At 43.6% G+C, this 27,151-nt stretch overlaps 1 protein-coding gene across 11 annotated transcripts in view; it reads right to left on the reverse strand.

The window, feature by feature from the left end:
* Positions 1-25,788, reverse strand: part of LOC148012313 (UDP-Glycosyltransferase superfamily protein) — a 42,055-nt gene extending 16,267 nt beyond the window's left edge. For all 11 annotated transcript variants that reach the window (XR_015689148.1, XR_015689149.1, XR_015689151.1 and 8 more), the window contains exon 1: positions 24,652-25,788. Coding sequence is in view for 5 of the 11 variants with exons in the window: in XM_087669667.1 (XP_087525793.1) it covers positions 24,652-25,631 (980 nt within the window). In the remaining 6 variants the exon portion in view is untranslated. The remainder of the gene's footprint in view (positions 1-24,651) is intronic.
* Positions 25,789-27,151: the final 1,363 nt, after the last annotated feature.

Raw genomic sequence — 27,151 nt, forward strand, 5'->3', positions numbered from 1 at the left:
TCTAGTGTTCCCTCCAAGTAGAGTAAACACACAAGTCATCCACGAATACCTCTAACTCCTTCCTAAGCATATCTTTGAATATAGTGCACATAAGTCGTTGAAAGGTAGCTGGCAGTCAACCCGAAAGGCATGAGTATGTAAGCAAAGACACCGCATTCAACGGCGAACGCGGTCTTATATATATCATTAGAATGCACTTGCACCTAATTATATCCAAAGAAGCCTCTTTGCCAGCCACTCTCTCGAGCATATGCTCGGTGTACAACAATGGATAGTTCTCTCTCTTTGTTATAGGGACGTGAGATTTTGAGATGCTTTAATCTTGCTAGTAACATTTAATTAAGTTATTAATCAAATGTGCAAGGTTATTTAGCACATATGATGCACATGGCAGTTATTTCAAGGGAATGGCCAATGATCCCGAGGATGCAATGGGTGTTAAAGGCAAAAGTTAGGTTAAGTTATGCCAACTGGGTTTTGGTGGTCAAGTGGTGCCAGGTTGGACCCTAGGACAATTGTTTGGCCATTAAGTGTCAGTGATGACACTAGGAACTAGAATTAATTAATTAAGTAATGCTAGTCTAAGGGTCAACAAAGGTTGGGAACCACTCCAAGTTGCAAATGGCCTAGTCAATTTCATTACAGATGGACATGTTTAATTTTGGGCAAGCTCAAAAGGGCTGAAATTAATTTTCAAAATTAATTAATTCTGAAAAATTAATTTAATGGCTGAAAATGCATTAGGAAGGCTGCCACTTGGCAAAACTTTCCCATGCAACTAGGGAGAAGGCTGTTGGATGGTGGTGGAAGCTGATTGCAGCCATTGGGAAGCTTGGTGGAGAGAGAGGAGGTGATCAGATTTGGCTCTGAGAGGCGACGGCGACTGATCGCGCACCGCGACAGGACAGGGAGCAGCAAGTTTTCTCTTCTACCTCAAGAAAGGCGGCGGTAGAAGAGGAGGGCTCTCCAGCCAAGCTACAAATCAAAAGATACATTTCAGCTGATTTTCTCTCTCTCTACAGCATTCTCTCATCTCCTCCAATCTATGCTCAAGCATTCTCAGTAATTCTCAGTCATTGGTAGTAGAGTACAGCCAAATTTGGTGGACAACAGATAGTTTACTGCTGTAAACCTTAAATTACAGCAGTAATTAGGGTTTAGCAGCCACCTTGGGACCCATGCCATCAGCCAAAGGCATTGTACACTGAAATCAGCACCGGAAATTCGTGGAATTGTGAGGATTTCAGATGCCAGCCCATCTATTGTGAATTTGGGGCAGCACTTGACCAGTTGGGGTTCCATTAGAGCAAGTCCTGGATGAAAATCAAGGGGCAATTTGCCCGAATGCTTTGCTGATTTTTGGAACAACAAGGGGCTTTCAGATCAGCCAAGGAGATCAGGAAATCTCAGTTTGTAATTTATCCATTAGCATTTGAAATTAAAGAAATACCGAAAGGGGCGCAAGTTTTGGGGCCAACAGGGTGTCCACTGTCCAAGATTATGAAGGTAAAGTGAGCATTTCAATTTATGTTCATTTGCTGATTGCTGTAATTAAGTGTTTAATCACGTTAAACGACCCTATCCAAGAAGAAAGACTGGTTTCACTCTTCATAGCAACGTTTACCTTCTTGTAATTGACGCACACTCTAATCTTTCCATTCTTCTTCAATACGATGACTATGAGCAAAACCCAATCCGTGTGCTCATAGATGAATCCTACTGTCATTAGCTTGTCAATTTCTTCCTTGACGGCGTGGGCCTGCCTTGGATTCATAGGATACGGTCGTTGCTTGACCAGCATTGCGTCAGGCGTCATGGGTATGTTGTGAGTCACTACACTCGGGTCTACCCCTTTGAGCTCTTCTAGGGACCAAGCAAAGACGTCTATATACTCTCGTAAGCGAGCAATGAGACTTGCTTCCTCTTTCTCGGTCAAGTCATTGGCTATAAAGATAGGTCAGTTTGTCTCCCCTTCCCTAGCTAAATTGACCTCCTTGACCTTGGCGAGCCCTTCGATTGGTTCGCTAGCTAGCCCTTGTCGTTTGGATCCAAGCAAGATGACTACCCTATCTCCTTTTTTGAATTTCACCACTCTATCCTAAAGGCGTTCTGCTTGCGTGGTCTGGAGTCAACTCGTATTTGTTCGATTACACGCCCCCCAGTGTCGTATTCTATAGTGTCTATTTTCCCTTCACTCTCATCACTGAAGGAACAGCAGTCTTCATATTCATCATGAGAGCTATCTTTGTCTGACTGCTCATCATCCCCCAAGTCCTAATTCGTCTCTTCTTGTTGGTCGAGGATTAAGGCCCCATTGTACATCAAATTTAAATCGTATACCTTGGACCACCGCCACTTAGGCTCATCCAAGAGATCTTGGAGTGGCTTGAGATTTATTGCTAGATTGCCCGCCAACTTGTTCGTTAGATATCTTAGGTTCTCAAGGAGCTCTCGTCTATTGTTCGGGGCTCGAAATGTGACAGGGTTGGGTCTTCCACATAGGCTCCCAGCCATCATGCAGACTAGCACTCAGGGTGTGTCCTTGGGCTTGCCAATCGTCTTGATGGCTTGTTCGTACTCCTCATTGTCAGAGAACAGCAGGTCAATGTTAGCAAGAATGTGCATCCAATCTCACTCGTCCTCAATACACAGAATATACTTGATCAAGGGCCCGTAGGATCTCCTAATCTTGCCGTTGTCGCTCTTCAGCATGGTGGAGATGGCATCTAGATCAACAAGCGTGGTCTTCCAGGTGTCCATCTCTACCCTTACAGCCTCCGTTCGATTACCTAGGAAGATAAGACCGTTGCCCCAGTCTTCTATGACTCTCGCGTTGCACATCCAAGGTCGGCCTAGCAAGATGTCGTAGTCCACTCCCTTCATGACTATAAAGTCAACAGAGAATTGGACTCCTGCGATCTTCACTAGCCAATTCTTTAACACGCCGAATGGTTTCACCTTCATTCCATTAGCCAGTGTGACGTTGAACCTAGCACTCTCAACTGGTAGGTTACCCCAAGTTTTTATGTCTGAGTGAGTTTCTTGTTAATTAATTACAAACAAACCTCAACTTACCCTCACTCTGTGTATGTGTGTGTACCCTTTTCCGTGCACTATGCGGAATCAGGCTTTTAGCTTTTCTAAGTGTGTTTGGAGTGCTAGAAATCAGAGTGAGTGAGAAAACAAAGTGTCTAAGCGGCTCTTGCACTCTCGTTTATGGGTTTGCATGATAGGCTTGTATGCTCAGTTTCTCATCGTCCTCGTCGAGTTATAGGGTTTTTGATGCACCTTCCGCTCAGGATTGGGGATCTACGACTCCGCTTGATGCCGATAACAGGCCGGATCGCTAAATAGTCGACAAGTGTCGTCTCTGTGTCTGTGTCTCGCTGATTCTTCTATTCCTTGGGCCAAAAAGGTGTTTCAAGTGTCTGTATGGCCTTCGGAGGTTCATATGGCCGGTGTCTAGATAGGTCTGATCCAGAATTTAAGAATTTTGGAAAAAATCAAATTCGGCCCAACAGGTCCGAATTGCAAAGGCCGAGTGTATCACTCGGACAGATCGGATGGCCGAGGGCCAAGTGGAGTTGGGCCAAATGGTCAAGACCAAATATGAAGTTCGGACGGCGGGCCGAATGAATCCGTTGATTCTTCTATTCCTTGGGCCAGAAAGGTGTTTCAAGTGTTTGTATGGCCTTTGGAGGTTCATATGGCTGGTGTCTAGGTGGGTCTGGTCTAGAATTTAAGAATTTTGGAAAAATTCAAATTCGGCCCAACAGGTCCGAATTGCAAAGGCCGAGTGTATCACTCGGACAGACCGGATAGCCGAGAGCCAAGTGGAGCTGGGCCAAATGGTCGAGACCAAATATGAAGTTCAGACGGGCCGAATGGATGCTATATCTGAGAGCCGAGTTGGGCCCAAATGGCCGAACGGCTACATGTCCAAATGTGCGAGGCTAGTTTGAACTGACCAAATGGCCGAAGACGAGTAGCCGAGGGGTGATTCTAGGACTCGACCCAATATCAAGCCACTCGAACGAGCCAAACGCAGCGCGTTTCTTGCCGAAATTGCGAAAATTTTGACGCACCGAGAGATTCAAGGCTCCATATTTATCAAGCACTTCCAGATCCTATCTATGGATTAAGAAGAAGGTTTGGATATACCTGTAGTGGGCAACAAACTCGTTAGCAACAAGATCGAAGTGAATCCACGCAATGGAGCTCTCTCTCTCTCTCACAACCAAGATTTCAAATGAGCTCTCCCTTAGCATCTTGGCTATTAAACCCCAAAGATCTTGCCATTCCTAATCACTCACTTGTCGACCTTAATCCCCTTAAGCACTCTTTTTCCCAGTTTTTCTTGATTTGTGCCCTGTTTGGGTCTGTTTTACAACAGCAAACCCTATGCTTTTCCAATTCGATTTCTTAGTCCTAGCCTACTCTAAATGCAACAAGAATTGAAAGCAAAGTACTGAAATGATTTCTCCTACTCTCCCAATCATCAAACCATCAAAATAACCAAAATACTTACTTGTGAAGATCAAAAAACCCAAAACTTTCTACCTATCTCAAGCTCCAGTTCGGGGATGAAACCTTTACTTCGATGCTCGATTTGAGACACGCAAGCGCTTAAGCTTGAATCCGTTGGTCCCAGCAACAAAACCAAAATGTAGAAGGGAGCTCATGCTCAACCGCCAAGACCCACGGAGTGCTTATTCATTCAAGCGTTTCAAGCAAGCACCTATGGCTCTCTCTCACCTAGCCAACACGCCTTCGATCCTATCAGGGTATAGTGAGCTTACCTTGATGCCCGAATGAGTTACCTTCTCCCTCAAGCACACCGGTAGCTCCATGATTCTTGATGGAAGCTCAAGCATCCTCAAGCCTCCACCTCCAAGCTCTATCCTCCATAGAGAAGAGAAGAGAAGAGAAGAAGAAGAGAGGAGATGGTGGAGAGCTTCATCTCCTTGATCCCTCACCCTCACACACTCCCTCTCTCAAGCATACACAAGCAAGCAAAGAGGAGAAGAAGAGAAGAAGAAGAAGAGTTTCTTATTGCAACACACCCAAGAATGAGCTCTCATTCACTTTTTGAACTTTATATATATGCCTCCCATGGGCACCCATCCCCTTTCTCACATGACCAGCCATTGTGGCAAGGTCCTCTTTCCCATTTCCTTCACCTTCACCTCCAAGCTCCATCCTCCGTAGCCGCACGCGAGACAAAAGAAGAGAAGAGAAGAAGATGAGAGGAGATGGTGGAGAGCTCACCTCCTTAATCCCTCACCCTCACACACTCCTTCTCTCAAGCACACATAAGCAAGCAAAGAGAAGAGGAGAAGAAGAGTCTCTTGTTGCCACACACCCAAGAATAAGCTCTCATTCACTTTTTAAACTTTATATACATGCCCTAAAATCCCATGGGCACCCATTCCCTTTTTTACATGGCTGGCCATTGTGGCAAGGTTCTCTTTCCCATTCCCTTCTACTTGGCCTATTTCTTTAGCCTATGTCCGTCTACCCTTTTACAATTTGCATAGGAGGGAGCCTCACGCTCTTTTACAAAAGCTCGGGGCGCCTTCCACTTAAAAATGTGCTTTTGCTTTTAACTTGATTTTAGAGGCCGCTCTTGCGCCTTTGCTTGTTCTCCGTCCTGCTTCTTCCATTTCATACGTATTTTACTTATTTTACTTCCGTCTCAAGCTGGGGTTAACAACATGGCAGCTAGATGACAAAGGCTATCACACCACCTTTGAGGATAGCAAATGGAAAATTTGTAAGGGCTCTCCCATTGTTACCAAGGGCTCCAAAAGTAACACTTTGTATCCTTTGCACGTATCTAGCATGTGTAACCATGTAGTCGCCAAAACCGAGCAACCAAGTGTTTCTTTGTGGCATAGTGGTTGGGACACATGAGTAAAACTGGAATGAAGGTGCTTTCTCATTTGGGTTATTTGCCGTCTTTGAGATATGCTACTTTTGAACAATGAGATCATTGTATTTGGTTGGAACACATGAGTAAAACTGGAATAAATGTGCTTTCTCATTTAGGTTATTTGCCATCTTTGAGATATGCTACTTTTGAACAATGTGATCGTTGTATTTATGGTAAGCATACTCAAACATCACATAAAAAATCTCTCTAAAGTCTTCACCCTTAGAGTCAGTACATTTAGATGTATATCAAATGCCAAGGTTATCTCTAGGGAAAAAGAAGTATTTCATTACTTTTGTTGGTGACACAGGCAAAGTATGGGTTTATCCCATCCGTCGTAAGAATAAGGTCTTGGATAAATTTAAAAATTTTCTAGCACTTGCTGAAAATAAAACCAACAAGACATTAAAGTGTCCTCCCTGTGACAAAGGTGAGGCATGTGTATCCAAAGCCTTTCAGGACATTTGTGATAGCAAAGGGATTAAAAGGGAGCTCACCACTCCTCAGAATCCACCCCACAATGGTGTTGCAAAGCGTATGAATAAGACCATTCAAAACAAGGTCCATACAATGCTACCACATGCTGCTTTACCTCATGGATTTTGGGCAAAGGCTGTTATGACAACTGTACACTTAATTAATCGGTCACCAAACAAGTCTTTTGGGAGAGGAGAGTCCCTCAAGAAGTGTGGTCGGGCAAGCTACCTTCATATGCTCACTTGAGAGTGTTTGGTTGCGAGGCATTTGTGCACATTCGCAAGAAATAACACAACAAACTTGAGTCAAAGTCCTGTAAATGTATTTTCGTAGGATATGGTGATGAGGGTGAAATGAGGTATAAGTTATAGGATACCAAGAAAAGGAAAATCGTATGCAGCAATGATATAATCTTCCGGGAAGATCCCATGCACAAATAGCTTGAAAAGACTGAGAAAGTCAGAAGGGTTGTATTCCGAGAAGACATATTGATAGGACAACAAAGAATGCCAGCCAGACAGCAGCAAATACCTGTTGTAAATGGCCTTGAAAATGTAGAGAATAATGCTGAAAATGATCAACAAGATATTACCCATGATATACCACAATTTCAGTAAAAACAAATGCCTTTGGAACAAGCAAAACCAATTGTACAGCATAAAGCACCTGCTGAATAGCAAGCTATTAATGCAAATTTACAAGCTAAACAACCAGCAAATCTTAATCATTGGGTCTGTAAGTCGACCAAAATGCAAAGACAACCAAATAGGCTTGTTCCTGGTGTCAATTATGTGGCTAATTATGTCATGTCGACAGACAAATTGTGGTGAGCCATCATGCCTCAAGGAAGCAATGGACAGAAAAAATAGCAAGATATGGCATAAGGCTATGCTGTCAAAGATGAAATCTCTCATAAAAAATGGTAGTAGGGATTTGGTACATTTGCCTAAAGGGTAGAAGTACTACCATGCAAATGGGTTTACAAAATGAAAGTCACTTCTAGTTCTTTGCCGAGGTACAAGGCACAATTGGTTGCTAAAACGTACAAGCAAGAGCATGGAATTGATTTTGATGAAATTTTTTCTCCTGTAGTCAAAATGACTACTTTGTGAACCATTTTGGGCTTGATTGCATCTGAAGATATGAAACTCATACAAATGGATGTAAAAGCAGCTTTCTTACATGGTGATCTGCATGAGGAGATCCATATGCATCCTAAGGGTTTTGTTACAAAGGGGAAAGAGCACATGGTATGTAAACTCATCAAGAGTTTGTGTGGATTGAAACAGACACCACGAGAATAGTGTCATAAATTTGATACATTTATGCAATCTCAAGGATTCTATAGATCTCAAGTTGATCAATACACCAAGAAGGCACCAGATGGCAGTCTTATTCTCTTGGTTTTGTATGTGGATGACATGCTGATTGCAAGCAGGTATGTTTATGCTTTGGACTCCTTAAAACAAAGCCTGCACAATAGCTTTGATATGAAGGATCTTGGTGAGGCTAGTAATATTCTTGGTATGCGTATACTCGAGGACAAATCACAGGTTTTTCTCTATCTGTCACACAGCAGGAGTATGTTACTAAGGTTTTGCAGCATTTCAATACGAAGGGGGAAAAGCCATTGGTGTACCATTGCCTCCATATGTGAAACTTAGTGCAGATGACAACCCTACATCTGATGATGGAAAGGCTGAAATGGCCAAGATTCCTTATGCTTCAATTGTTGGAAGCTTGACGTATGCTATGGTTGCTACACATCCTAACATAGGGTATCATAGGATACTTTAAGGGCACAAAGGACTTGTGTATCTACTTTGGGAAGTAGAAGTCATCTATTGTTGGATTCATGGATGCAGACCATGCTGGTCATCTTGACTGTACGAAGTCTACTTCAAGACATGTGCTCACATTCACAAGGGGAGCAATTTCTTGGATATCCAAGATACAGAAGTGTTGCATTATCTACTACAGAAGCAAAGTATCTGGCTGCCAGTGAGGCATGCAGGGAGGCTTTATAGCCTTCACGTCTAGTGAGAAAGCTTGGCATTACAAAGGATCCTACCCTCCACTGTGATAGTCAAGAGTGCTATCATGCTAGCACGGAATCCTGTCTTTCATGCAAAGACAAAGCACATACAAGTAAAGTGTCATTTATCAAGGATGTACTTGATAGCAAGAGCATCGAGCTTGTCAAGGTACATACCCATGATAACCCTACAGACCTTCTCATGAAGGGTCTTCCAACAAAGCAGTTTGCTCATCGCAACCAAATGATAGGGGTTGGATAGTATATGTGTATTTCAGCTTTGTACATACATAGACTTAGTTTATTCTTTCCTCTAGCTTCAAGCACATTGCCTTTAGATGGGAGGTTGTTGGGAATAAAAGGTCACTATGCCTTTTGCGGCGTTCGGGTGCACACGCACCCTTACACATGTACTTTATATATATTATCAAAAACCTAAAGCGGTATACTTAGTGATTGTACCCACATCGAACCTTGTTGGGTATCTCACACGCCTTACTTACGCCTACGCTCATATGGGAGTGTGCGGGTGATCACTAGGACACTGGGGCACTTTTTACTCTCGGTAGGAGAGGTTTTTTTCCCCCAGATTATGTGTACTATTTTGTATGTGCTTGTGGTGCACACTTACGGGCACTTACTGTGTTCGGGTGTGAACAGCCCCTTATAACCCTAAGGTATAAGGGTTATCATTTGTACTTTCAGCTAACACTCTATTCAGTACTATTGCATTGGGTATCGTGCTCAACTCTGTCTCTCACTCTCACACTGTCTACTGCACTTCAGCTGCACCTCGATCCTCTCCCATCTGACATTTGGTATCAGAGCTGGTCAGCAGCTCTGCACAACTCCCGAGGATTCTGCACAGCTCCCGAGGACTCAGCCGCCGTCGCTAGTCAGCTCAGGTTTGGGCCTGCATCTGTCTGCCCTGGGCAGACTCGTCAGTCAGCCCATCTCCTTCCTGTAGCAGCGCCGCCAGGAGCCCCGCCAGATTGGCGCCTCTGTGCCCTAGCGCCAGCTCGTCAGACAGCGCCACCAGCTGCCTGCGCCGCCTGGACCTGGAGCTGAAGCCGCCTTGTCTGTCACGAGCCCTGCTCCTGCGTGTGCCAGTTCGTGACCAGCGCCGCCCTGTCTGCGAGGAGCTCCACCTGACGCGCCTCCTGTACTTGCAGACGCCGTCGCCACCTAACGCGCCACCTGACGCCGCCTCCTGACGCTGCCCTGTCACGTCCTTGCCAGCTGACGCCCTGTCCCGCCACCTGTCTCCTGACACGCCACCAGTGCCCTGACGTGCCGCCTGTGTCCTGACGCGCCATCCTGTACCCTGTACCTGTGCGTCAGTCCGACTGTACCCAGCAGTCATTACCTCGGGAATCGTGCCCGTCGTCAACACGCAGAGGTAACATTCTGCACTTTTCTTTTACACAGGAGTTCGTGCAACAGGTTCAGGTTCAGCATTGGGAAACGTGCTGAACAGCAGGTTCAGTTTTCAGCATTGGGAAACGTGCTGTGTCAGTCTGTGACACATTGAATGCACATTTTGGGGCTTTTGTAACAGACATTTGTGACAGAAATTTTGGGCAGAAAATTTTGGGGCTTTTGATGTTTTAGTGCTGCTGAGCACTAATTGCACCTTGGGAAGCGTGCATCAGTGACAGTTTTTTTTGACAGAGTACCCTTTGCACATTAATTGCAGACTTGTGTTTGCTGCAATTTCTGGAAATTTGCAGATTTCCAGCCCGTACTGCATTGACATTGCTCTATTGCCTTTTGGGAAATAATGGCAAATCAGGGAGGAGATGTATTCACATATGTGTCCAAGGAAGACCGATTGGATGGGAACAATTATTCCCTTTGGTCTTTCATGATGAAGAATGTATTAGTGGCCAAAAATTTGTGGGATTATGTCAGTGGAGAGGAAGCACGACCGGGAGTTGTGGCTCCCGCTACTCCTCCTCCAGGAGGACGTGCAAGAGGGCAACCTCAGCTCCCTCCACCTCAGCCCGCTCAGCCACTTCCCCCAAGAACTGCAGCTCAGAAAGCTTGGGATACACGGGATGCACAGGCTATGTCGCTGATTGCATTGGCAGTTCAGCATTCTATCATTCCTCATATTCGTTCAGCAGCTTCTTCACAAGAAGCTTGGTTGACATTGGAGCAGATGTTTGCAGGAAAGAATGAGACTCGCATCTCTTTCTTGAAGAAAGAGCTAGAGACTCTAAAGATGAATGAGGGTGATTCTATGCAGGATCATCTCAACAAAATTCAGGACTTGCGGGAGCAACTCATGAATGTGGATGAGTACTACTCAGATGCGCAGCTGATTTCTACGACATTGAATTCACTGCCTCCCTCTTACTTGGCTTTTCATACTGCCTTGAACCTCACTATGAGGATTTCGAAAGAGCCCATCACTTTCATTCAGCTTGTCAGTTTGCTTCTAGAGGAGGAGCAAACTAGACGGAACAGTGGTGTGGATGGTATAGCCTCTGAGCAGGCTTTTATGTCAAGGCAGAAGGGTAAAAACAGCCAAGGGAAAAATGCTTCGCAGAGTTCTGGTAGTAGTAACACTTCACAGACAAGTCAGAAACAGGGGGGCACGCAAGCCAAGAAAGGAAAATGCCATTACTGCAAGAAGCCTGGCCACTATATCACTGAGTGCAGGAAGCGCATCGCCAAAGAGAAGAAGAAGGAGTCAGGGATGTCTGTTTCTGCAGCTCCTTCCACTGCTAGCGAGTCCGCGTCCTTTGTTGCAGCCAGGGACTATTGTTTTTACACTTGCAGTTATGATGTCTCTTGGGCTGATAGAGCATTTAGCTCTACAGAAGATGCTGACACTTGGTTCTTTGACAGTGGTGCTTCACGGCATATCACATCTCGTAGAGATTTGTTTGCTTCTCTTGGTGCACCTCCCGTTGGGAAGTCTGTTCAGTGTGCTAATAATGCATCATACCCTGTTCGTGGTATTGGGGAGATTCAGCTTACAGCCATTGATGGCTCTATTCTCCGCCTACAGGATGCTTTGTATGTGCCTGGCATTAAGAAGAATCTGCTTTCCATTTCTTCTATGGCACGTTGTGGTTTGCAGGTCACCTTTGATGATGACCGTTGCATGGTCCGTGACAAGGAACACATGACATTGGTCTTGACAGGTTCTCTGTGTCATGGGTTATATGAGTTGGATGCTCTTTCGATAGATCAGTCTGCATATTTGACATCCACTCTTACTCCTGCTATGTTAGAGGCAGAGTTATGGCATGCTCGTTTGGGGCATGTAAACTATGGCAGCTTGATGCTATTACAGCGTACTCAGATGTTGGATGGATTACCTCTCTTGGAGAGACCTCCTGAGCATTTATGCGAGGGTTGCATTTTGGGGAAAATGCATCGTTTCTCTTTTCCCCGTAATGTTGCTTTTAGAGCAACAGCCAGATTGCAGCTTGTGCATTCGGATGTTTGTGGGCCCATGCAGACACAGTCATTGGGTGGTTGTTACTATTTTGTAACATTTATTGATGACTTTACACGTTTTTGCTGGGTCTACTGCTTGAAAAAGAAGTCAGAAGTGTATGATGCATTTTTGGCTTTCAGTGCACTTGTGGAAACTCAGTCTGGTTGCAAGATTAAGACTCTCCGTTCGGACCGAGGGGGGGAATACATGTCCTCTATGCTGAATTCTTATTTGCAGCAGAAGGGCATTATCCATCAGTACACTACTGCATATACTCCACAGCAGAATGGGGTAGCAGAGAGGAAAAATCGGTCACTCGTGGAGATGGCCAGATGTATGCTGAAGGCAAAGAGTTTGCCTCATAGTTTTTGGATGGAAGCCGTCATGTGCGCTTGCCACATTTTGAACAGATGCCCTACCAAGGCCTTGAAAACCGTCACACCTTTTGAGGCTTGGCACAGCCGCAAACCTTCTGTTGGCCACTTCCGTACTTTTGGGTGTCTTGCATATGCCCATATTCCACAGGTACTTCGAAAGAAGTTGGACAACAAGGCTGTAAAATGCATCTTTATGGGATATAGCAGCGAAAGCAAAGGCTACAGACTCTATGATCCCGTGACCAAGAAGGTTTTTGTCAGCAGGGATGTTGTATTTGATGAAAAATCAGAATTATCCTTGGCTGGTTTTGATACATATCAGGCTGCCCGTGATGTCTTTGAAGGGCTGCTGCCCATCACATTTGGTGATTCAGCTGGTACTTCAGCAAATGAACCTAATGTTCAGCCAGCTGCTCCTATGGAACATGCAGTAAATCAGCACATTGCTGAAACTGAAATTCAGCAGGAACTTGTACACAATCAGGAAGCAAGACAGGTGCCTAGATGGTACACGCAGACTATGAGAGATAGTCATTTGGAAACACCCTTGGCTGGTCGTACTCGAAGGCAAACTCGACTGCATGATTCAGCACATTCCATGGAGTTTGTTATGGCAGCATGTACTCATGATAATGAGGAGCCTGAATGTTTTGAGGATGCACGACATAGTGTGCATTGGATGGCAGCCATGCAAGCTGAATTGGATTCTATTCATAAAAATCATACTTGGGATTTGGTGTCTTTACCAGTTGGCAAGCGTGCCATTGGTACGAAATGGGTCTACAAATTGAAAAGGAATGCAGATGGATCCATAGATAAGTACAAGGCACGGCTGGTAGCTAAAGGCTACGCACAGAAAAAGGGCATTGACTATGAGGAGACCTTTGCTCCTACCTCCCGTATGACGACCATTCGGTCTATGATTGCCTTGGCTGCACATTTTGGTTGGAAAGTGCATCAGCTGGATATAAAGACTGCATTCTTACATGGGGAACTTCAGGAAGAAGTGTATGTACAGCAGCCCATTGGTTTTGCAGTTGAAGGCTCAGAAAATTTAGTATGCAAGCTGAAAAAAACTCTATATGGTTTGAAACAAGCTCCACGAGCTTGGTACGCAAAGATAGATGCTTTCTTGCTTAGTCAGGGGTTTGTAAACAGCCCATCTGAGTCTACCCTTTATGTACATAAAGAAGGGGGATCCATGCTGATTTTGTGTCTATATGTAGATGACCTTTTGCTCACTGGAACACATGCTGATCAGATTTCAGCATTCAAAAATAATTTACAGCAAACTTTTGACATGTCTGACTTGGGTATTTTGCACTATTACTTGGGCATCCAGTTTGTACATGATGCTAGAGGCATTGGATTATGTCAATCAAGGTACATTGGGCAACTTCTTGAGAAGTTTGGCTTACAGGATTGCAAGCCAGTTTGTACACCCATGGAACCTGGGCTCAAACTGTCATTACATGATGACAGTGATTTGTTTGATATCCATACTTATGCTCCAGCAGTGGGATGTCTCATCTATCTATGCCACACTCGGCCAGACATACAGTTTTCCGTTTCAGTTTTGAGCAAGTACATGCATCAGCCTCGTATGTCGCATTGGCAAGCTGTGAAGCGTGTGTTTCGTTACTTGCAGGGTACTAGAGCTCTTGGATTGCTTTATGCCAAGGGGGGACCACTGCAGTTACATGCTTACAGTGACTCTGATTGGGCTAGTGATTTTGATACTCGTCACTCCACTAGTGGCAATTGTTTCTTTCTTGGCTCGTCATGCATTTCTTGGCTTAGCAAGAAACAATCCACTGTTGCCACGTCGTCATGTGAAGCTGAGTACAAGGCAGCCTTCACTACTGCAGTTGAGTGCGTATGGCTTAGACGCTTACTTGCTGATTTGGATGTATCTGTTACGGAGCCTACTCCTTTATATACTGACAGTCAGAGTGCCATTGCAGTGGCACGGAACCCTGTGTTTCATGCTCGCACGAAACACATAGAGATTCACTACCACTTTGTCAGAGAGAGGCTACATGCAGGTGATATCAGCCTTGTCTACTGTCCTACCACCAGCAATGTGGCAGACATCTTCACCAAAGCTCTTCCACGAGACAAATTTGAAGCATTTCGCGATGCTTTGAATTTGACGCCCTTTGGTGGCGGATGATCCTTGTACACTTGATCACTCTTCACTCCAGGGGGGTTTGTTGGGTATCTCACACGCCTTACTTACGCCTACGCTCATATGGGAGTGTGCGGGTGATCACTAGGACACTGGGGCACTTTTTACTCTCGGTAGGAGAGGTTTTTTCCCCCCAGATTATGTGTACTATTTTGTATGTGCTTGTGGTGCACACTTACGGGCACTTACTGTGTTCGGGTGTGAACAGCCCCTTATAACCCTAAGGTATAAGGGTTATCATTTGTACTTTCAGCTAACACTCTATTCAGTACTATTGCATTGGGTATCGTGCTCAACTCTGTCTCTCACTCTCACACTGTCTACTGCACTTCAGCTGCACCTCGATCCTCTCCCATCTGACAAACCTTATGCTCTCTCTTCCTCACTCTCTACTCTGCACTCACTCCCTCTCTCATTGTGCATATCTCAACCTCGCGTGTCTTGATCCTCGTACACTCTCAGTTAACAAATAAGACTTAGATGCCCTAACCCCAAAGTGTCCTTAGTGTTGAGATATCGAGCTCCACTCGTGATATGCCAGGGTGACCATTGTGCATTTATGTCACCGACTTGTTAGCTGCAGATGCGGTTGGTACACCGCCCATGAATAATAGCTAGATGACAGCTATCCTTATCTACTCTAGTTCGTGGCTCAGTTAGTATGCCACCTTAGTTAGTTGAGTTTGGTTTGAGACCCATATATAGGGTTCTTCTATTTCTATGTACTAGAGTTCTTTTTGGCTTACACAACTAAGAAGAGGAAAACTGTTTTCAGCCTCCACCTTTGTGTGTATTCCCCCATTGTGCAAGCAAGAAAGCTACAAGTGAGACTCCTTCCTTCTCTCCCACAATCTTGACATGGTATCAGAGCCTTGTTCGTGGTAAGGAGCTCAAGAAAGCAAACCAAGTTCGCGGTGTTCTGGTAAGAGGACCAGTGTTGCTTTCATTTTTCTGTTTTGGGAGCAAGTCTCTGCAGGTAGCACAGCCGGGAAGTGCAAGAGTGCATTGTCTCAGATTGAGACGTCCTTCGCGGTGCAGCAAGAGGGTAGTATATGCTGCGGGAAAGGCCTTTAGCCCTTGGTTGCTCTGTTTTTTTTATTTGAGGCCATTTCGAGGCCTGTTTTGGAGGCGGAAGTTTTCTGCACGCACTCAAGAAAAGGCCCTGTTTTATGTTGTGCGACCACTGTTCTACAGGTGGTAAAAACTTACTATAGAAATTGCATCGTATGCCTGTGCACAGAGACATTGGGAGTTACAGAACCATCCTTGTTGCCTGTTGATGCAAAATCATCACTAGGAAGTGACTGTGTGGTCAAATACCACTTTCGTCAGTTTTGCAGATTTGCCCTTGTGAGGTTGAAGCTGTGTTCTTTGCAGTGACAGAATTTTTTGCAGTGTCCTGTAATGGCGTCTGATTCTCTTTCACAAATTGTCACTGAAAAGCTTGATAAGAAAACCTTCCAAGCATGGAAGTTCAGAATGACGAATTTTCTTATGGGAAAAGGATATTGGGAATTCGTTGCGGGAAATGAAGAAGAACCAGTTCTTCCTGATGTTCCCAATCAACAGCAAATGCAGGCATTTAAAGCATGGCATGAGAAAGCCAGGAAAGTTATGTACTCGCTGTCTATCAGTATTTCAGACTCTATGATTGTGCATATTCAAGATGCAAGTACGCCAAAGGAGGCATGGGATACTTTGTCAAAAATGTATAGCACAAATACGCGAGCCAGGAAAATGCACCTCAAGTAAGAGTTGCACAATGTGCAAAGAGAAAGTATGAGCATCAATGACTACCACATAAAGGTGAAGAAGATTGCAGATGCACTTACTTCCATTGGGTCGCCAGTGGAAGATGATGATTTAGTTTCTGTGACCTTGAATGGTCTAGGAAAGGATTATGCACAGTTTCAAACATCCATTTCCGTCCGTGAAAGATTTCTTGATTTTGAGGAGTTGATTGCTCTTCTAATTTCTGAGGAGCAGAGAAATGGTGGTGCATCTTCTTCAGGAGGAACTTCAAAAAAAGCTGTCTTCTACTCAAATGCTAGAAAAGGTAGAGGCAGAGGTAGAGAAGGCCGATCTGGAGGCCGTGATAGAAATCAGAATATGCAGCAAACTCAAGAAAACCAGTCCTAAGGAGGAGGACGTGGTAACTCTAGAGGCAGGGGGAACCAAAGAGGTCGTGGTGGATGGCAAAGAGGCTAAAATGCAAACAGCAATGTTGAATGCTACTACTGTGGTAAAATGGCTCATATGGCTAAAGACTGCTATAAAAAGCAGAATGACATCATGAATGGAAAATTGCAACAAGGGAATTATGCATCTTCTAGTAGACAGGGTGATGACAGAAATGAGCATTTGTTTATGGTGCAGCACATGATCAGTTCTGTGACAAGTGCAAAAGAAAGCAACGATGTGTGGTATGTTGACTCACGTGCATTAAACCACATGACATGTCATACAGAATGGATACAGGATGCAAGGAAAATGGAAAAACCAGGATTTATGGAGACTGGTGATGATACTGCACATCCTATTGTACAGATTGGAAAAATTTCTTTGTCTATGCAGGATGGGAAAAAAAATACCTATCGGATGTATTTCATGTCCCGAATATCACCAAGAACCTAGTTTCTGTTGGACAAATGGTTGAGCAGGGCTTGCAGGTCAGATTTAATTCTCATCATGCTTTGTTGAGGATATGAAAAATAAAAGTCGCTTGATAGCAAAAGCAAAGAAGAAGGGCAGAATGTTTACGTTGGATGCAGACATGCCTGAATTGAGTACAGCAATGTTTACACATGGGACCGGTGTAGTTACAGATATTGATATCTGGCATAAACGCATTGGTCATGTTAATGTACAGCGACTTAAATCAATGCAAGCCCAAAATATTATTGCAGGATTGCCTAAATTCAAGGTTGCAGAAATGCATAAGGTACGTGAAGCCTGTCAGTTTGGAAAACAGGCAAGGAAACCATTTCCTAGACATGTTCAAGAGAGTAAGAAGCCATTGGAATTAATCCACTCTGATGTGTGGACTACTAAAGCTGCATCTCTTGGAGACTGTCATTATTTTGTCACTTTTATTGATGACTATAGTAAAAAAGTTTGGGTGTATTTTATGAAAAAGAAAAGTAAAGTTTTTGGGCATTTCAAAACTCTTAAAGCTATGGTTAAAAAAGAAACAGGCCTGCAAATAAAATGCCTAAGGTCAGATGGAGGGGGAGAGTACCTCTCAAATGAGTTTGCAAGGTTCTTGCAGGAGCATGGCATAAAGCAGCAATATTCGTGCAGTCATACCCCACAACAAAATGGAATTGCAGAAAGGAAAAACAGGCATATTGGAGAGGTATCTCGTGCCATGCTCAATGAAAAAGACCTGCTAGATTTTTATTGGGCTGAGGCAGTTGCTACAACAGTCTACATAATGAACAGGACTCCCACTGCAGCAATACATGGGATGACTCCAGAGGAGAGGTATACTGGTAGGAAACCAGATATTTCTCATTTAAAATTTTTTGGTTGCATTGCCTATGTACATGTGCAAGATGAGTTGAGATCCAAGTTGGATCCAAAAGCTGAGAAGTGCATCTTTATTGGTTACTCTCTGCAGCAAAAAGGGTATAGATGCTATAACCCTTCTACTCGTAAATTTACAGTGAGCAGAGATGTTTTTGATGAGATGAGTAGCTGGTATAAACCAGTAAATGTGATTGATAATGTAGATGCACAAAATGGTAATGCTGCACAGAATTCACAGCAGTAGTCACAAGATATTAGTGAACCTGGAGCGTCCTCTAGCAGTGGTTCACATTCTTCGCCATGGACAAGCAGATTGAGATCAGGAGAATCTTCTCAAAGCAATGCAGATAGTGGTATGCAAGTATCACGAAAAGGAAAAGAGAAAGTAGATCAGCCCATGTTTGATGTGAATGCAGGTCACTCTTATGTGGACGGTGAATCCAGTGGCTCAGAACAGAGCATTGATGATGAGTTGGGTATTCCTTCTATTGTTATACCTAGAGTAAGGAAGAACAAGGATGTTTTGCGAGCACCTGGGAGTGAACCTACCTTGCGCAGATCTACCAGAGCTAGGTATCCTGTGGATAGGCTGAAATATGATGGATTTACAGCTATTCACTATGCATATATGGTCAAAGTGATACAGGAACCAGAACCCACTTCTTTTGAGCAAGCCATGGGAAAAGAAAAATGGGAGAAAGCCATGGATGAAGAAATGGATGCCTTGAAAACAAATGCTACATAGGAATTTGTACCTTTGCCTAAAGATAAGAATGCAATTGGTTGTTAGTGGGTTTATAAGATGAAACACAATGCAGATGATTCTGTGAACAGATACAAGGCAAGATTAGTAATCAAGGGGTATGCACAAACATATGGCATTGATTATGAAGAAACATTCAGTCCGATTGCAAGGATGGCAACCGTAAGAGCAGTCATTGCTATGGCTGCATCAAAGGGATGGTCTTTACATCAGATGGATATAAAGAATGCCTTCTTGCATGGTGATTTGCAAGAAGAGGTCTATATGGAGCAGCCACCAGGTTATGTGCATGTTGTTCATCCTGAGTTTGTTTGCAGGTTGAAGAAAGCCTTGTATGGCTTGAAGCAAGCACCTAGAGCATGGTCTGACAAGATAGGACAGTATCTTGTCACTATTGGCTTTTAGATTTCCAAGGCAGATTTTTTACTTTATGTGAGAAAAACAGAGAAAGATATTATGCTACTTGTCATTTATGTTGATGATTTGATTATGACAGGTAACAGTAATGAAGATATCCTTCATGTGAAAATGCTATTAAAGCAGAAGTTTGAGATGAAGGATTGGGAGAGCTGCGTTATTTCTTGGGCATTGAGGTGATTAGATCACCAAGTGGGATATGGCTCTTGCAGAGGCAGTATGGATTGGACATGCTATCCAAATATGGGATGACAAGCTGTAAGCCTATCTCAGTTCCTTTGGAGCAGAATGTGAAGCTGAGCGCAGATGCAGGTGAGCTTCTGGAAGACCCTACTATGTACAGACGTATAGTAGGAAGTTTGATTTATATGACTATTACCAGGCCAGATTTGAGCTATGCTTTTGAAATGGTAAGTCAATTTATGCAGGCTCCAAAGAAACCGCATTTGGATGCGGCTAGACGCATACTCAGGTATGTGAAGTCCACATTGCAATATGGACTACTTTATGAGACTGGGGTTCAAATACAGTTGCATGGATAATCTGATGCTGATTGGGCTGGTAGTATTTCTGATAGACGATCTACCAGTGGATATATGTTCTCTTTTGGGAGTGTTGCAGTCACTTGGAGCAGCAAGAAACAGCCTACAGTTGCCTTCTCGAGCACAAAGGCTGAGTATAGGGACGCAGCAATGGCTGCATGTGAGGTAGCTTGGTTGCATAAGCTACTTTATGATATGCATCAGCCTACAGATCGGCCAGTTGTCATTTATTGTGACAACATGAGTAGTATACACTTGGCAAATAACCCAGTCTATCATGTTAGAACAAAGCACATTGAGGTGCATTATCACTATGTACGGGAGAGGATTTTACTAGGTCTTATTGATCTAGTTTATGTCAGCACAGAGGATCAGGTAGCTGACATATTCACGAAAGCATTGGGCGCAAAGAAGCTGCGCAAGTTCAGAGACCTGCTTGGTGTATAGGAATTGGGATTGAGCTCGAGAGGGAGTGTTGAGATATCGAGCTCCACTCGTGATATGCCAGGGTGACTGTTGTGCATTTATGTCACCGACTTGTTAGCTGCAGATGCGGTTGGTACACCACCCACAAATAATAGCTAAATGACAGCTATCCTTATCTACTCTAGTTCGTGGCTCAGTTAGTATGCCACCTTAGTTAGTTGAGTTTGGTTTGAGACCCATATATAGGGTTCTTCTATTTCTATGTACTAGAGTTTCTTTTTGCTTACACAACTAAGAAGAGGAAAACTGTTTTCAACCTCCACCTTTGTGTGTATTCCCCCATTGTGCAAGTAAGAAAGCTACAAGTGAGACTCCTTCCTTCACTCCCACAATCTTGACACTTAGTGCATTCCCACTAAGTCACTTCATGATCACTGTGACGAGTACTACTAGAGTCTAGTGCCCATCCGAACATCCAAGGATATAACACTTCCCCCCCTATGATTCATGAATGATCGTTGTTCTCAACAATATCCTCAAGAACCAAGTGGAAAAAACAACTCTCCAATGAATTGTACAAACTCTCGAGTAGCGTCCGCCTCAGGACGGTTTTTCTACTTGACCAAATACTCGGAACAAAGTGTCTAATGAGATCATTTAGTCCTAAGACAATGAACGTGACGGAGAAAATATCCAGCCTACTATCCACACCAGAGACCATAGTGACAGGGAATAGTCGGAATGGTCCCCCAAGATGCCAAAATGCCATTTTGGACCGAAATCCATTCCAAATCGCATCCTTATTGGGTGGAACGTTCCCTATCACATTCCTGACATGGAACGCAACAAAAAACGCTTTCCCTGTTGTGTTCCCTATCAGGAATGCTACATGGGACAAAAACTTACCTGCAGAGTGACCAACCGACTATCTCAATTTACCGCTTGCCTGCCTGTCTCTCACTCACATGCCTATCTTGGCTCTACCCACAATATCACATGAATTGATTGAAATACTAATTTATCATTGTGGATTATATACCTTGGCTTTAGTACTCCACATGATCATGAATGAAATATTACTTTTTTAATTAATTTTAATTCTTTAATACCCTTCCCATTCCCATCTCCCCATTCCCTACATTTGGTGTTCGCGTTCCCCGTTTCATGTTTCTATGCTCGAGATGGAGAAGATAGCAGCCACCTAATGGAGCACCTGTGAAGCAAAGGAGTGAATGATCTACCAATTAGTGGTTATGGCAATAAATAGCCTAACATGCTGGAAACTAGCCAACCAGCAATAAATAGGACCATAAATGCTGTCCAACCTGCACAAAAGTGCTGATGTGGCATCAAACTATTGACAACTGCTGATGTGGCAATAAAGGCTGGGACTGCATAATAAATGCTGATGTGGCAGTCTTCAGCCATTTGAGGGTGCACAGGTGTCTAACACCAACTAAAAGAAGAAATGCAAACTCTAGAATGAGTTGCCTCGTCCATCAAAGCATGTTGCAAATAACAAACATGTCAGAGCTCCCAATGTCCCCATCAAAACTTAGACTTAGGTTCAAAGGCAAGAGATGATAGTGCATCACAAACATGACTATTGACATTGATACCATGTCAGACCGGGTGCAACAATGGAAGCATAGAAAACTGTTGTAATAGACTACACAACACAAGAGAAAAGAGAACAAAAGAAAACTGCAAAAGGACAACTCAGAGATATGGTTTGGAAATGGAATTCATATAACAAACACAATATAGTCATTTACAACAGTGAGTCGCTAGTTGCATGGGCATTGGCATTGGCTCCCTCTCTCCAACGATACCAATGATGGTACTCTAGATAAGCACAAGTTGCAACTCATTGCAAAAGGATTCGTGCAAAGGCTAGGAGTGGATTTCCATGATACCTTCACACCTACAACTCGGATGGCTACCATTAGGACCGTTCTAGCCTTAGACAACCATAGAAGATGTCAATTTGTCAGCTTGATGTGAAGTCTGCATTCCTTCATGGAGATTTGAAGAAGGAAATCAATGTTAAGCAGCCTCTTGGCTTGTCTTCACCAAATGGCAAAACGTACAGGTTGAAGAAGGCCCTTTTTCATCTCCCAATAGCAGTACGTACAAGAGCTTTTGACTACTTTTGAGATGGAGGGATGTAAGGCTATTTCTACTCCTATGGATCCGAACTACAAATTTTAAGCCAGAATTTGAAGCGCAAAAGTGGCTTAAGAGCCATAAAAGTTGCATTTTTGGCAAAAAAAAGGATCAATCACAGATCAAGAAGCAGGAGTTTTCCTAGATGCATTTCAACACTAGGAATCCAATACTAGTGTCCATTCGTCAATCAGAATCCTTTTAACCCCCCATTTAATAGTCACACGGTTTGGCATTATAAAGTAGCTACCTAATTCGAAAACCGGAAAGTAAGTAACAGAGGCTAACGTAATAGATTTTGATGCCAAAAAGCCATCCATCTAGTTGGATCGCAAATCCGAGGTTGTTTCCCCTTCCGTTCGGCCCAAAACCATGGCTGAAGTTCACAAATCAAAGTCAAAGTCAAAAGACAAAGAAAAGGAAGATGCATTGAAGAAGTCCTTACCCTTATTCTTATTCTTCTTCTTTCAACAATGTTACTAGTTCCTTGCATTCCTTTCAAAGATATCCCTCCTTGCCCCAATGTTAACACTCTACCTTCCTTTTTCTCTACGTATCACCCCTCTTTTACGTGGCAAAAGCCTCCTAAATGCCACCATAGCAATATGATAGCCTCCACTCTAGATGCAAAGAAGTATCATGCTCAAGTAGCATAGAGGGCATATGCTCAAAGCTAACGAGAATCACCTGTATCTGAATTCATAAGGCATTGACATCATCAACCTCCCAAGGAAACTTATAGAGAACAATCCCTACAAGATGTGCTTCTAGAAGGGCAGATTACATATGTCAAAGCTAATTCTATATCTGTATCACCCAAACAAGAACCAATTGAATCATATGAGTCACCTCAAACCTAACAGACTATAGTTGACCGTAGAGGGTCACAGCTCGTTTAGCATTTTTGCATTATTATCTAAGTTATTATGTTTTAGTCATTTTTGTACATCCTATGTTTTCTTAGTGCAAACCCTAGTATATCTTCACAACAACATGAAAAGAAGAGAAGAGTAAATGAAACGCAAAAGAAATAGAAGAAAAACACTAATATGAAAACTGATACAAAGCTGCACACAAACAGCCCCTACATGCTACGGAGGCACATCAACAAGTGTGCCGAACTAATGGTAGAAGAGAAGATCTCATTAGGTGTATACATGGTGGTGGGGTTGGACACGGGCAAAGCAACTTATCAAGCCACCAGCGTGGCTTGACTCAAAAAGCTTAGTCCAATCTCTTTTCCAATCCAAATCCAGATCTCAATCTTGTATTTTTAAACTTGTAAGGTTACTGGAACAAAAGCCTAGAAGCTGTTGTGATAGAGGGAACCAACTGCTATGAAAAGGCCGCCCTGATCCTGACCTTTAACCTCCTATGAGCTGCTGCAAGTCAGTCTGTTCGAGGAGCTAGGAGTACTACAATCAAAGCACCAAGAGCTATACCTTGGCAACAAACTTAGGTTTCCGAGTCTAAGCTCTTCCTTGGCACAATGATGGGATTAGAAGATTGTGTTCCTTGCTTTCCCGACTCTTATGTATCTCAATCAATTTCTAGAACAATACTCCTTATTCATGTAACAACCTAAACTATCATCTCTGTGTACTTGCAAAGGACTTGCACTTCAAATATTAATTTCGAGGGTTGCTTTGGCTTCCCTTCCAAGGAATTCTCACAGGGTTAAATTTCAGTGAGCTCTTTCAGCTTGCTACACCTCTGAACCTCTGTGGTATTGTGGCTTGGGAGTAATTCCTCCTTGCAACCAATGATAATCCTGGCTCAAGGATCATGACTGAATGGATATCCATCCAGTACAAAGTGTACTTCAAAAATTCAAAGTGCCGGAGTGTGTAGGGTATAGCACACAAATTGGAATGCAGCATGGATACACTGTTTGCAGCCATACCTGCCATTTCTAGTGATCTCCATAGCTTGAATATGTCAACTACTATAGAGGTTAATGACTTGGGATCTTCACCATATTGTAAGAAAAGGCAAATGGAAGCCACATGGAGAGCATCTATTCTAATTCTACTAGGCAAGGCCAAAGCATATCTTATCTTCCCTCTTTGTTGCCAACAGAATGCATATTCCTGCTTCATGTACTATGAGTAGCCTAATGCATTCCTTTCTGTAGAAAACTGACGTCCCCCACTGACAAAGCACAGTTCACCATCATAGTTTAGAATGATAAAAGTACAATCACATGCAACAAAATATTTTGCTGGTCTCAATTTGGGGCATTGCCTTTGACATCATAAAACATAGCTTTGCCCAGAGACCAAAAACTAGAGCTACTTCTCCTCCAATAACTGTCAACGAAATGCATTTCATAATACTCTATGTGCTTACTCTGAGATAAACAGTCGCTGGTGATTGCCAATTGTGTTTGTAACGTTTTTGTAGTGCTTTGGACCAGTCTGCCATATGACAAACCTCTCAGGATGCTGGTTCAACATTTGAATAACCATTCCACTCACAGCTTCATTTATGCTTTGTGCCCCTGAAGATCCTCCCACAACCAAAACCACTTGGGGTACAATGAGTTTGTGAGTGCTGGGATCCTTGAGGACTAGACCTTCACCATCACCATCGTTGTTATCACAGTGATAGTTCTTCCTATCACTTTTGTAATCAGGGAAAAAGTGCCTGAATGCTTCTGACTTGGGAACAGAATGCTGTAAAGATGATCTGACAGGGTTTCCAGAAAGCACGCATTTACGAATTGGAAAGTACGGAATGGCTGCTGCAAATGCAACAAAGACGATGACAGAGAATCGTGATAGCACTCTGTTGGTAATGCCAGGGTATGCATTCTGCTCCTGGATGATGAAAGGGCACCGAAACAGTGCCGCCGCAATGCAGAGCGGACCAGAGACGTAGCCACCTGTACCGACCACAAGGTGGGGGCGAAACTTGGCGATCAAGTACAGACAGACGCACAATGATATGATAAGCTTGAAGGGGAGGAGAACATTCACCGGCGAGAAGATCGGCCGACGGAGGGCGACTGCTGCAGGGATGGGGTGAAACGGGTAGCCAGCAAGCGGGACAACAGATGCCTCAATGCGATGCTTTGTTCCTGCAAACTGGATGATGGAAAGAGGGTGCACGTCCTTTAGGGCATCGGCGATGGCAATGGCAGGGAAGACGTGGCCACCGGTGCCACCTGCTGCGAACATGACCCTCAGAGGAGGCTCATCATTGACTGCTGTGAGGTTGCAGGCTACCACCAACGCAGACCATCTGCCATAGCTCGGGTGCCTGTGTCTGTGTCTCTGGGAGAAGGAAATGACACAGCTGCGCACCGGGGGCTGCACAATTCTTTCCATAAAAGGACAGACAGATTTTCATATGATCACGGAAAAGTGAAAGCCTCCTGGTGAAGTGTGGTAGGTAAGAGCAGCGACAGAAGGCAACGGCTCGAAGGGTGCGCCCATCACACAGTTGTGTGCATGCGTGCACGAAGGGCTAGATTCCATCCACGTAACGTGCCTCGTTTGACGGCACAATTCAATAGTCCGTCAAGAGATCACTAGGCGCTCCGCGCTTAGACTCGCCCCCGGTGGGCGCGATTTTTGGGAGGGGGTGGGTGTTGGACGCGTGGCACCCGCCCCCGCGTTCTCTTTCTGGGGGGGTTGCCACATGGCACCCGCCCCTCACCTCTCCTTAACTAATAGTATAGATTTTAGGCAATGCCCTAAAATTCCCTAAGAATGTTCTACAGTTTACTACCTAGAATCACTTGGGTCTACCTCGCAAGGGAAGGTCTACCCTATTCCCAAAATTTCCCACAATGATCATCCTGAAATTTAGGGTTCTTAAACATTATTATGGTCACCTAACATTTCACCTAGCATCAATCATGGGCAATAAATTTTGTAATTCAACCCAAACCAAAGCAAACGTGTGTCACACTTGGTTCAAAGAGGGTGAGAAATAAGGGGGAGCTAACATGTTCATCCCTTCGCCTATAAGGTAAAGTCTCACCCCAACCCCCTAAAATGACACAAGGTCTGGTTCTATAGTATTTCCTAGGATAGTCATCGTCCAACTCATTCCTAAAACATCCTAACTTTAATGCTTTTGAAAGAAAACTCTCGACTCATCAAGACCACTCAACCATAGGACAGATCCCTTAGGAATCCACCCTCCCGCTTTCCTTTTATGATAAAAAAGATTAATTGCCTAATCACCTAGCACAATTAATTTGATATATAAAAACTGCTTTTTTAATTATAATACGAGGTTCATTCATGTAATTTACACACGAACACAAAGACAAGATCAATCAGTCTTTAGAAAATGGTAACAATAGTGCATTCATCTACATCTTCTCCAAGGTGCAATGCTAATCGAGCATTCCATCCCTTATATTAGGACTCGTATCCAAAGAATCTAGATATTAATGTCGAGAGAGAGAGAGAGAGAGAGAGAGAGAGTGTGTGTGTGTGTGTGTGTGTGTGTAGCAATCCTAAGTATACTCGTAATAATATATTTCAAGCCTCTTTATATCAATTAAAAAGGTACAACTCTTAACCATACACAATCACTTCCTTATGTCATTGCAAGGCATCTACGTTTACATCTAATTTAATCTAGGGATCACTAGGTCCCTTGTAAACATCTTAAGTTTGAGGACTTACTTTTAACGGCTTTAGAGTGTAAGTTTTTATCTCTAGTCAATTGTATGGATTTCTAGCAATAATTTCAAATGTGGTTTAATGACTGTTTTACCAAGCAATCCAATCATGCTTCTATAAGAGGTATTTCACATCATAACTCCTATCTCTCTTTAAAGTTTAAGTTTTTACCTCTAATTACTTGCATGGATTCCTAGCAACAATTTTAA

Source organism: Lygodium microphyllum, chromosome 27 (genome assembly GCF_053477565.2).
Source record: "Lygodium microphyllum isolate KBCC chromosome 27, Lygodium_microphyllum_v1.1.10, whole genome shotgun sequence".
Classification (NCBI taxonomy): Eukaryota; Viridiplantae; Streptophyta; class Polypodiopsida; order Schizaeales; family Lygodiaceae; genus Lygodium; species Lygodium microphyllum.